Source organism: Polypterus senegalus, chromosome 6 (genome assembly GCF_016835505.1).
Source record: "Polypterus senegalus isolate Bchr_013 chromosome 6, ASM1683550v1, whole genome shotgun sequence".
NCBI classification, from domain to species: domain Eukaryota; kingdom Metazoa; phylum Chordata; class Cladistia; order Polypteriformes; family Polypteridae; genus Polypterus; species Polypterus senegalus.
This window is the reverse complement of record NC_053159.1, coordinates 156,437,099-156,450,146: the sequence shown is the minus strand read 5'-3', so window position 1 is coordinate 156,450,146 and position 13,048 is coordinate 156,437,099. Positions and strand designations below refer to the sequence as shown.

The following is a 13,048-nucleotide window of genomic DNA, read 5'->3' as shown; positions in this document are numbered from 1 at the left end:
GAATATGAAAGACATTCTATGATCTACAGGTAAATTGACTAACTGAGCAAATTATTTACAACAGTATACTAATACTGCATAGGGTCTCCTTTTGCCCTCAAAACAGCCTCAGTTTTTTGTGGTATGGATTCCGCAAGATGTTGTAAACATTTATTTGTGATTCTGGTTCATGTTGTGACATGGTACGTTATCAGGCTGGAAGTAGCCATTAGAAAATGGGTAAATTGTGGCCATGACAAGGAAACAGCCTCCGCACTTTACACCACCACCACCAGTACCAACCAGGACTGTTGATACAAGCAAGGCAGGTTGGGTGCGTGGATTCATACTGTTGCCAACAAATTCTGACCTGTGTACCTCAGCAGAAATCATAATCTATCAGACCATCAGGCGATACTTTTCTAGTCTTTGACTGACATGGTATAGTCCACCCATCTCAAGGTTTGACGTGTTGTGCATCCTGAGGTGCATTTCTGCTTACCATATTTATACAGAGTGATCATCTGAGTTACCGTATCCTTTCTGTCAGCTTGAGCTGGTCTGGCCAATCTCCTCTTCCTCTCACTTCAACATTGCTTTTACGTACACAGAACCACCGCTCACAGGATGTTTTTTGTTTTACATGCCATTCCCAGGATTCTTGGGACTGCCAGGCGTGAAAATCCCAGGAGATCAGCAGTTACAGAAATACTCAAACCAGCCCATCTGGCACATACAGTAATGCCATGGCTGAAATCACTGAGGTTACATTTTTTTTCCTGATTATGGTATTTAATGTGAGCATTAACTGAAGTCCCAGACCTGTATCTTCAGGCTTTTTTTGTGCTGCTGTCACATGATTAACTAATTTGATAACTGCATGTTTAAGCAGGTGTAGACGTGTACCTAATAATCTGCTTAGTGAATTCTGATAGATAGACAGATAAAGGCACTATATAATAGACACTACATAATAGATAGATAAAGGCACTATATAATAGACACTATGATAGATAGATAGATAAAGGCACTATATAATAGACACTATATAATAGATAGACAGATAAAGGCACTATATAATAGACACTAAGATAGATAGATAGATAGATAAAGGCACTATATAATAGACACTAAGATAGATAGATACATAGATAAAGGCACTATATAATAGACACTATGATAGATAGATAGATAAAGGCACTATATAATAGACACTAAGATAGATAGATAGATAGATAAAGGCACTATATAATAGAGACAACACGGAATAAAAATATATGCAAAACAGTTAAAAACAAACTGTTGTAACTTCAAGCCCCAGAGCTATACACACAATGTAATGATAAAATAATGACAAAATATTGTCGTTAAGTCAGTGTGTCTGCTGTAACTAACAAGGGTGAAGGTGGACACAAATGAGGAGGTGTTACATAGTCTAATGACACGGTAGCACTTCTTAGCACACTGTGGTCGGAATGAGCCGGTGGTGATTCCGGATGACAGTTAATAAAGAGGATGGGCCTCCATAGCCATGATGGCCTCTACATTGTCATCATCCAATGCCATCCAGCCTGGTGATACCACTGCCTTTCTGGATCAGGTTATGTAGTTGTCTGCTATTACTCTTATAGTAAACCACAGTCTAGAACAGTAAACTGACCACTATGGACTGGCAGAATACCGTCATCAGCTTATCATACACATTAAAGGACCATGATCTTCTCAAATAGAAGAGCCTGCTCTGGACCTTTTTGTTAAAGTTATTATTATCATTTGCCTGACATCTTTATCCACAGGAGCTTATAATATACAATCAGTTACATTTTGTATGCTTTAGTGATGTGACTTTCTCATGGTCGCACAGTGTCAGTAGCAGGATTTGAACCCACCACCTCAGGGCTTGAAGTCCAAAGACTTAAACAGTATGCCACACTGTTTGTATTTTCAACTGTTGAGATGGACTCCAGGATATTTATAGGACTAGTTGGTTGTTGGAAATGCTGCTTCTATCCATCTAAATCACTGGAATGATTTTCATCTGATTTTGCATTTCCAAGCTCCTATTGCTTATTCTCCAGGCTGGCACCGTTGCCCCCATCTGCTGACAAACGTCTATAGCATGCAGTCTGAATATTTGAGGTGTACTTCTAATGAAACATTGGCAACTGAAGGCAGGCCTCCAGTGTCTACGAGTAATGAGCTCAGTGATTATGCTTGTTTGAGCTAAGAAAAAGCTCCCTGTCGGCCCGCACTTAGCTGCCAATTCCTGTTTACTCTAGAAGTCATCTAGCTCTTAGAATGTCTATCTGACCTCCTGATTACTCTTGATTTGTGGCTATGAGATACCTTTCTGTTAAGTGTGATTTTATTTTGGACTTTTTCCAGTTTCTGTCAGGAGTGGACGCCTGGTGCAAGATGTGCAGTGAAGGAGGCCTGCCAAGTGAAATGCAAGACCTGGAGCTCGCTATACACCACCACCAGTCCCTGTATGAGCAAGTAACGCAAGCCTACACAGAGGTAAGGAAGAGAAAATGAAATTCAGGAAACTCAGTAGAAAATTAATTTGAACTTTTATGTGCAGTCCGATGAGTGCAAGCTTGAGATAAAATGTCTCTGCACACGCTGAGATCTCAGAAATGACATTCTGAGGCTGGCATATTACTTCAAAGTGGCAGAGACCTTGATGTGGAACTACTGTCAGAGTGTCTTTATTCAGTATGTGTGCAGGATGTGGCATGTCACCCTTTTCCATTAACCCAAGACTTTTTATGGCTGCAGTATCTGTCTTCCATGACAAATGACCATAGGAAAAATGTAGTGATGTGCTGGTGTGTGACACATAAAACAAAAGCACCCAGTTTACATGGTGAACTTTCCCTCAAGGGAAGCAACATTTCAGTTAAGGATTAGCATTAGTGATTGGATGGGAGTCAGACTGGCTTATCTCGAGCCTGGCCTGTAGATATGTTATGGCATATTTTATACAGGCCTTTACAAACATTTCCTTAAAGACACGTTTCTGCTCTTCAGTTACCTATCATCCTCACTCCTTTTCAGGCCTAGGACAAGATATTTTCACACCAGGAAAACAACAAAATCAAATATGGAATATATAAAGACATACAAAGTGCAATAGTAGATATATAGCTGTGCTTGAAAGTTTGTGAACCCTTTAGAATTTTCTATATTTCTGCATAAATATGACTTAAAGCATCATCAGATTTTCACTCAAGTCCTCAAAGTAGATAAAGAGAAACCAGTTAAACAAATGAGACAAAAATATTATACTTGGTCATTTATTTATTGAGGAAAATGATCGAATATTACCTATTTATGCAGAAATATATAAAATTCTAAAGGGTTTACAAACTTTCAAGCACAACTGTATAAATCGCAAAGCTGACTCACTCAGTCCTATTTCCTATTTAATCTACAGTATACTAATAAAAGGCAAAGCCCTCACTCACTCACTCACTCATCACTAATTCTAATTGTTTTGGTAAAGCCATACTCAGTGTAATCCCCCTTCCATGTTATAATTTTTCTGCGACTAGCCATGATTAAATGAACGGTAAAAAAGTAAGAGCGAAGCGACGGTGACTTATTCAGGCAGGCAGGCGACAGCTCAATAGCTCGAATTTGGATATAAGTAGGTTCTATTTAGTCACCAGAAATATCTTTGGTAGGAATGGAAGTTGAATTTAGTCTTTAAATTTCTATGGTGAAGAAAGATTTATGCAATGATGACTACATTTAACTTACATTCCTACTAAACATATTTCAGTCGACTAAATAAAAATTACTTATATTTAAAATTTAAATAGAACTTGAACAGATATGATAGTTCATAATACCCACGCAGCACTAAGTACACATAAGAGCAAGAGTCATCTGTTTTAACAAGCAGCGTATTGCACTGATACGAAATAGCCTGCCCATTTAATTATTTAGGAATGGATAGATAAATTAAGATTTTGTACAAATAATGTTTTTAATTTTTCTTCCTCGATGGATTCTGGCATCCCCAGCAACAGCTGCTCGCACCCCAAAGTAGATATATATATTTATATATAGATATAAATTTAGATATAGATATACATATATAGATAGATAGATATATACTGTAGATTATATAGATATATACATATAGATAGATAGATATATATATAGATATAGATATAGATATATATAGATATATACAGATATATATATAGATATATAGATAGATATATATATGTATATGTGTGTGTCTGTATATGTAGACATGTATGTGTATATATATATATATGCCAGCAACACTCATGACAATAGCAAGACAATTACATTGTCAATCATGTTATGTTATTATTAAAATGTTTACTTTTCTTTTTCATTACTTCTTTAACACACTACTTCTCCGCTGCGAAGCGCGGGTATTTTGCTAGTTTCCTATATTTCCTATTTAATTTAAAAGCTGACTTTAGGCACAGTGGTTTATTTAGGACAGTATGTATCCACTAAGAAAGGATATTTCGATATAACAATATTTAGCAGTAAAAACAACCCATGCAATAAAAAAACTAAATATCCCAAAATCCTTTAACTGATTTGATTAAAATTTGATGATGTTATAGAAAAAAGAAAATGAGCTGACCTGTGTTTTTTTTATTTGTTGACAATAATACTGTAATGATTAGGCTACTGTACGCTAATGCACCCCATACGGGGTCGGCGCAGTGCTGAGATGGAACCGGTTTATGCAAATGATCCCACCAACAAAAGTGATGGGTGGAGCACACAAAGAGTAGCCCTGTCCAATAGGGTGGATGTACGAGTGAAGTAAGGGAGGTCTTTAGAGAGCAAAAAGCGGCAGGATTATGTGTGCTGTGAAGTGAAAGGAGTTACTGTATATACTCACATATAAGTCGGGGCTTGAAACCAAAAAAAACAATCATAAAATCAGACCCTGACTTAAACGCCCGTTCAAAAATGCGACACTTAATTTTTTTTTTTTACATCTTGCCTCTTCTAATCTCGCACTGGCTTCTCAAACACATCAAATTTTGTTGCAGCAGCGCAGTTACCAATTTCTTTCACCACTTAAAGGACTTTTAATTTAAAACCAGCTTAATATTCTCTTCTGATTGAACGCTCCATCGTAGATAAGAGATGCTCTTACGATAAAGGTGTATGAGGGTGTGAGATACAAAAAACACAAAACAGTGCAAACGTTGCTTCGGAATAGTTTGGGTATTACCGTGTGGTCACGTAGGCACAATAGAGAGAGAGAGAGGTTAGGAGCCCGCGCTGATATGGCACATTGAGGCACCCACATAGTAAAAAAGGCAGTGTGCTCTGTGGTTACTCTCTCAGGTGGGCGTTAGCATGTCATAATCTCTTGGACCAATAGCGTGAGCTTTTCGCATTCGACTTATACAACCGACATTATAAAATACCAGAAATTATACAGTAAAATTAAGTCTTGACTTATCCGTGTGAGAACGTACTGTATCTGCAAATATATACGGTAAGTTTAATGAGGCTCAAGGAAGATGTGGTTACCATTTTTAACACATTATAAAGCTTGAGTGCCGGTCCACGTGCTGTGGCAGTGAGTGTAGGTGTTGCTTCACCAGAAGCAAAAAAGGGGAAGGAGAAAGAAATAGAGAAGGAAGTGACGTCCTTGGGACCAGGATAAACCAGAGGTGACTGCGCTCATTAGTCATTTTAAACGCTAGAGCGGCTCAGTTAACTGGTTCCCCACAACCAGGACAGAGTTGGGATGGAAATTGTACATAGTTTATGATATTTTATTTCTTTTCATCTGTTCTTTTCTGCACAATTGTTGCTTCTCTCTTGTATTGAGCACCACCCCATTCATAATAAGCTCCTCACTTTGTTATCTACATTAGCGACTCCTGTGTCTTCTTTCTTCTACTCATTAAAAGGTCATTACAATACATGTATAGAGAGAAAGCAACCCCAAAATTAAAAATGTTCAATTCATTATATGGGACACATAGATGTGCAGTCTATAAACTTCATTGCTGTTTGTAATAAGTTAGAGTAAAACACAATTTAGTGTTAGAACCTTATTTTTCTGGCAATGGCTTTCAGGATAAAGTCATATTAATAAAATGGAAAAAAAAACAAATTACAAAAAAATAGAATTTGAACAGACAACTAATTAAAACACGACAATAGATGCTGGAGTGAATGTAAACATATATAGGTAATATATACCCAAAACATTTAACATTATTCTTACTGAATACCCATTTTAATTCAGAAGAATACACTTTCCTTTAAAATCGTGTTTTGCAATTACCATCATCAAAAGCCAAGGCCAGTCAGCAGGAAAAGCACAAATACATCTTTACTCCTGGGCAACTGTATGTAGCCGCTCCAGGAATCTAATAATCTTAGTCCTTGGTAAAAAAAAAAAAAAATAATAAAAACCAAATGCTACTTTTCTTCTTCTTTTTCTTTTGACTGTTCCCGTTAGTGGCTGCCACAGTGGATCATCTTCTTCCATATTTTTCTGTCCTCTGCATCTTGTTCTGTCACACCCATCACCTGCATGTCCTCCCTCACCACATCGATAAACCTTCTCTTACGCCTTCCTCTTTTTCTCTTCCCTGACAGCTCTATCCTTAGCATCCTTCTCCCAATATACCCAGCATCTCTCCTCTGCACATGTCCAAACCAGCGCAATCTCGTGTCTATGACTTTGTCTCCCAACTGTCCCAACCTGAGCTGACCCTCTAATGTCCTCATTTCTAATCCTGTCCATCCTCGTCACACCCAATGCATATCTTAGCATCTTTAACTCTGCCACCTCCAGCTCTGTCTGCTGCTTTCTGGTCAGTGCCACCGTCTCCAACCCATATAACATAGCTGGTCTCACTACCGTCCTGTAGACCTTCCCTTTCACTCTTAATTTTATCAAATTAACCAGCAGAACTGTAACCAAGGCCTATTGTGTAAGGAAATTTACACAGCTAGTTATTGTATAAGTGCAAGTTATTGTGTAAGTTTTAGTATAAAACAATTTTTGAGAAATGTAACTCAGAGTGCTTTAATTACCATAGGAAGATAAAAAAGAAACAATCTGTAATGTCAATTTTGAAACTTTATCCTGTGGTCAGATGGCTAGGGGTCAGAGAAAAACAAAAAGTCCAGCGACACAGATGATAGAGAAATAAACTTCAAAGGGTTCCTTGGTCAAAAGGCTGACCAGCCATCCAACAGATCATACATGCGGCTGACTCGTTCATTAATATCGCGATACGCCGTAACATCCCAGAATGTTTGAAGCAGCAGGTGTCATCTTAGTCATCCTTTTTAACATCGGAGACAACTGAAGAGAACTTTGGTCTGGTGACATTGGCACAGGGGGCCAATACAGGATACCTGAAAGAGAAAAAAAGACAGAAGTAGTGATGAATAACCGGAAAATGAAATGTGAATAATTAGGACTGTCTAATAGTTGTACTCTGAAAACAGCCATGCCTGTTGCTGAGAATAAATGTAAAGCTTAAAATATGTGATTATGTAGGATTAATTTTAGCAGAATGGAAGTGCTATAAATAAATTATGAAAAGGCAAAATTTAAAAAGTGTGGTTTCAGCAGTTTTTTTTAGAATTGTTTGACAGTATAAGCCTGGCGTATCTCTACTGGTAAATTATTCCAGATTTTAAGTGTGCAAAAGCAAAAGCTTGCCTCATCGTTTTTTCTGTGCTTCCCTTCCAGATTATTTCAGAATGTTGAGGAAGACCTGTGAATTACTATTAGGGATGTATAGTGACAGGCTTTTTGAAACATTCTGTAGGAACAGCAACTGAGAGTATTTTACATTTTTTTAATTATGATTTTGACAGTGTAGTCCATATTGATTACCTGTCTTGAAAAGCCAGCATAACTGGTCAATATGATGCTGATTTGCTTTGGCAAGGAAAACTGTTGGTCACTGGCTCTGCTTGACGATAATGTCGCCAAGTCACAGTTCACAGATTCCAGAAGCTGCTCTGAGAAACAGTGGATATGAAAAAGACTGTGACTGTGTTTGGCTTTGTCTTTACGTTTCTCTGTTATAATTAACTGTGGATCTACCAGAGGTTTATTTTCTCCAGGGATGCTGCTGACTGGAGGTTTTGATTTTGTCTCCCCCGATGTCAACTGGCAATAGTTTAAGAATGAATTAATGGATGCCTGTTGTTGATGTTAATCAATTTCAAATTACTTTGTGTCTTTATTTGCTCATTATGTAAATAGTGACGTTTATAATTGCATTTTTCCTGAGAAGATGTCACAGTGCTCCGTGCCTGCACTCAGTATAGAGCAGTGTACAAAAATAAACGAAACTGAATTGGAATAAAAGCCTATTTGGGGTGACGAGAATGTGTACCTAATAAAGTGACACAGAAAGAATACAGTATACCTATTTCAAGCACTGGCAGGTAACTTTTTTCACATGCACTGATTTGGTAGTGTGACCAGAAGTTTCTGGTATTGATGTCATCATCTGTAACTCAGTGCCTTAACATCTTAAAACTGGAACTAATGTTCGTTCAGGGGTCCTTTCTTGGATCTGCATATTCCACAATGCCAGTCCCTTACTGTAAATTTCCTTTTTTATTGACTTGATTTCAGGTGAGCCAAGATGGCAAAGCACTCTTGGATGTTTTGCAGCGACCTTTAAGTCCTGGCAATGCAGAGTCCCTCACTGCAACAGCTAACTATTCCAAAGCAGTGCACTGCATCTTAGATGTGGTGCATGAAGTCCTGCATCATCAGCGAAGGCTCGAAAGCATCTGGCAGCACCGTAAAGTCCGCCTGCACCAGCGGCTTCAGCTCTGTGTCTTCCAGCAAGACGTTCAACAGGTACAATATTTCATTCTTATGCAGCATATACTGTGTATATAAAACATCATATTAGGCATATCCTGTATATTAGTTTAATAAATCATTTCTTCAGAAAGACCACTTCACATTTCTTACATTTTACTAGGTTGCAGCCTTATGCTAAAATCATTTAAATTAATTTATTTCTCTCATCAAGCAACATTTGGTACCTCAAAATGACAAAACAAAAATAAGACTATTAAAAATAAACTGAGATATTCAGTACTTTGTTGAAGCCCCTTTGGCAGCAGTTACAGCCTGGAGTCTCATTGGGTCTGACGCAGCACACTTCACACACCTGGATTTGGGGATTTTCTGCCATTCTTCCCTGCAGATCCTCTCAAGCTTGGATTGGATTGGTTGGATGGAGGCCGTCGGTAGAGAGCTGTTTTCAGGTTTCTCCAGAGTTGGTCAATTGGGTTCAAGTCCATGCTTTTGCTTGGCAACTCAAGGATATTCCCAGAGTCGTCCTGTCCTGTGTTGTCTTTGCTTTGTCCTGTTGTATGGAGAACCTTCAGCCCAGTGTGAGGTCCAGAGCGCTGATCTCAATTTCAGTTTGTCATTCTGGGGTATTCAGTGTTGTATGATGAGAAAAAAAATGAATTGAAATGATTTTAACATAAGGCTGCAAAATTACAAAATGCAAAAAAAAAACTGACGGTGTTTGGATACTTTCTTAAGGCACTGTATAATTAATAAATCATTTAACATATGTGCACACAACGTTTAATCTGATTTATGTTTTAATCTTCTCTTCTCCTGTGGAGAATCAACTCTTTCTGAATGTTGTTTCATTGTCAGTGGAGGACAACAACTGTCCTTTCAGAAGGTGATATTCTTTTCTTCCCTGACTTTTTGTACTCTTTTCATATTTTTTACCTTTTTAGTCTTGTGTTTTTGTGAGGATTATCTTTCATGTACTTGTAAGAGATCCTTTATCATTTTGCATCACTGAGCACAGACGGTAATATTCCTTTTTACAGCTTTCCTTCCTGTCTTCGTTGTGATTTTCTTCTTTTGTTACTATTGACGATTGGAATAAGATTAATTGGAGACTCTGGAATCATTTGGAAGATTTTTTTTTAGTTTTCTATTTTTTGCTTCATTAATATTTTAAATTATTTGGCTGAGTGCCATTAGAGTATCACACGGTTGAGGGCAAATGATAATAGTTAGTTGCTGAAGCATCTCCATGTATTTTTGTCATCATTTCTCTCCCTGATGCTGAGCTCCTTTTTCGTATTTATTTCTAGGCTTTATCGTTTTAAATTGTTTGTTTCTTCTAGTGGCCGAGTCTCTTATTTATGTCTGAACCAAAGCCATGCTACAGAGCCTCTGCTTGCCAGTAAAGATGCTGGTATACTGTGCCAACAATTCCATATGCTTAATCAGAAAGTACAGGGCATCATTCTTCATTCTTTCTGTTATTCTCTGTCATTTGTAATAACGCCCCTAATGGGAATATGCATTATAGTACGTTGGTCTGTGTAGAACAGGCGCTTTTTTATGGGGGAGGTCAACGGTTTTGACATATGATCACATTAAAAGACTTAACAAGAGTCTTGGTCTATACCCCAGAGGACTTTCGTTCTGTTGCTTGTACAAAAACATTTATTTTACATTTACACTATGAGGCTCTGCCCCCTGCTCGCTTCGCTTGCCAGCCCCCTATCTCACGGCTGAGCTGCTTGAAGGGTGTTGGGGTGCTCCTCCATTAGGGAAAGCGATTATATTTAAAGAGATGGCGCATAGAAGAGTATGTGGGGCGCGGGAGAAAGACGGTTTGGTCCTTAGTTATGATAAGATATAAAATCAGTTACTTGAGACTTTCACTATAACCGTCTTTTTTAAATACCAATAAATAATAATACATAGTAAAAAGTAAAAATAAAAAAGTAAAACAATAAAACACAAATAAAAAATTAAATTACATTAATGACTCATTAAAACAATATTATGAACTACTTTATCCTCTAACTTACATTCTGTAAATGTTGCTTTTTTGCATTTATGTTCGCATATTGTTCCAGATATTTTTCTCTTTTTTGTTTATTGGATTCTCTTTGTTCTTGATTTCTATGATACGCAGCTCTTTTTTGTTCATTTTCTTTTTTTCGATGTTCATTGCCAGCTCTTCCAGCTGTTTTTTATCGCGATTTAAAATTTAACCTTCTTGAACAGATATTTTTTTTTCTGCCTTGCCATTATTATGTTATTACGCATTATTGCATTGAAAAGCGAGTTAGCACTGAGAGTGTCACGGGGTGATACGGAGAGAGGAGTTGCGCTGTAGGAGTAATGATTGGGCAAGCGGTGTGGAGGCAAGTGGTCAAGGCTGAATAACGTGGACAGAACAGATAACTTTTTTAATATAGGGTGGTCCAGATCTAATTATGCAATTTTCATTACGTTATAACATATTAAGTTTATTACATAGAAAATCACCAGAAAAATCCCGGACCATCGAGAAGTGTGCGAACTGACAACATGAAAAATCGTCTTTGCGCCGAATTGGAATCGTCCTCGCATAAATCAAAGTCATCCAGACGATCTGGATCTGCATAATTAGATCTGGACCACACTGTATAATAGAAAGATTTATTTGCAGAGCAGATGCTTTTATCCAAAAAAAAAAACTTACAAAAGACAAGGAAACCTCAGTCTGGGAGACTTGTTTGGGAGCAAATGTTACAGGACAAGGTTACAAAACTGATCATCACAAGTGAGGAGTTGAAGAACAAAATACATCAAGGTTACAAAAAACTAACAATCTTAATACCTGTAACTTAACTGCCCAAGCCCAGAAACCCATTCAACATCCTGTGACATGACGTTTCCCATGAATTTCATTTACAGACTTCATTTATATAAGTTTAGATAGTTCAACCACGTTCGTGTAGTCTGACATACCCAGTGACTCAGTCCAACTGTGTCTCATTCTGACAAAACAGGTTTCATGTTGTTTTAAGTCATAGGGTGGGCTTTGTGTTAGTGAGAGCTGACAATCAATGAACGCTCATGGGAAACACAATGCAGATAATGCAGCTACAAGGAATAAGAAATTGTGTTGTTTTGGACTTTTCAAATAGAAGAGAGACTCATCTGTTTGATAGTTGGTGTTTCATGTACCATGACAGAATGGAGAAAAGAGATGAGATTGTAGTAGAACTCACCATACCTGTAAAGCACTCATACAGCCCCAGCTCCATCAGGCAGCACACAACTGGCTGTCAGAAAAAGGGCAAGCTCCTGATACTTTGGAAATGTAAAACTGTATTGGAATCCTGACACTGAGTTGTGTAGTTTGTCATACCCTGAGATTCTTAGTCATGTAATCTGACATCCCCAGACAACGGGATCTACATGACTAGAAGTCATGTAATTTGAAGTCCGCTTAAGTGTACTAACCTGTGCTTTGGTCAGGTCAGTTGGAAGAGTCAAGCCAGGCTAATGGAAGTTTGAATAAACTAATCAGGAATGCCATCTGAATTACAGGGCTGACCTCAATTCACTAGATACATTATAACTAATGGTGCCTAGGAAGCTTTGTCCCATAGAGAAAGTCCACTAATTGGCCCATTCCACACTGGAGTGCTCTACCATTATTCCCATCTTCACTGTAGCCTGTTATACCACATATTTGAACAGTGACAGTATTTTAGGGGCAATATAAATTAAACATACTGTGCACTGGGTATAGTTGTGGGTGTTGTACTTGGTGTTTACTGTATGTTCAATGCTACTGCATCAGTGAGGACATGTCTGTATAGAGACCAATAAAGGACTATCTATCTATCTATCTATCTATCTATCTATCTATCTATCTATCTATCTATCTATCTATCTATCTATCTATCTATTATATAGTGCCTTTCACATCTATCTATCTATCTATCTATCTATCTATCTATCTATCTATCTATCTATCTATCTATCTATCTATCTATCTATCTATCTATCTATCTATCTATCTATCTATGACTGCCATGGCCAGTTAAAACGTTAACATTGTACATCTCTGTTTAAATCTCCATTACAGTAAATCCTCAGCCCCTCTATTTCATTTCGTCCCACAACTTACTTGCTTCTTGTTACAGAGCATCAGCAGTGTAGTGCTGCCACCTAGGTGTCACAGGAGGTAAGAAACATTTTGGTAATAGGCTCCATGCAAATATATACTGTAAA

The 13,048-nt window shown here is 37.7% G+C and overlaps 1 protein-coding gene and 1 long non-coding RNA gene across 7 annotated transcripts in view; one reads left to right on the top strand and one right to left on the bottom strand.

The window, feature by feature from the left end:
• Nucleotides 1-13,048, top strand: part of kalrna (kalirin RhoGEF kinase a) — a 758,514-nt gene that overhangs the window by 357,004 nt on the left and 388,462 nt on the right. For all 6 annotated transcript variants that reach the window (XM_039757406.1, XM_039757408.1, XM_039757407.1 and 3 more), the window contains exons 8-9: nt 2,365-2,496; nt 8,612-8,842. In XM_039757406.1, the coding sequence (XP_039613340.1) occupies nt 2,365-2,496; nt 8,612-8,842 (363 nt within the window). The remainder of the gene's footprint in view (nt 1-2,364; nt 2,497-8,611; nt 8,843-13,048) is intronic.
• LOC120531733 overlaps nt 6,835-13,048 on the bottom strand; it is a 70,735-nt gene continuing 64,521 nt past the window's right edge. The window contains exon 4 of the long non-coding RNA XR_005634149.1: nt 6,835-7,371. This is a non-coding gene — a long non-coding RNA (uncharacterized LOC120531733). The remainder of the gene's footprint in view (nt 7,372-13,048) is intronic.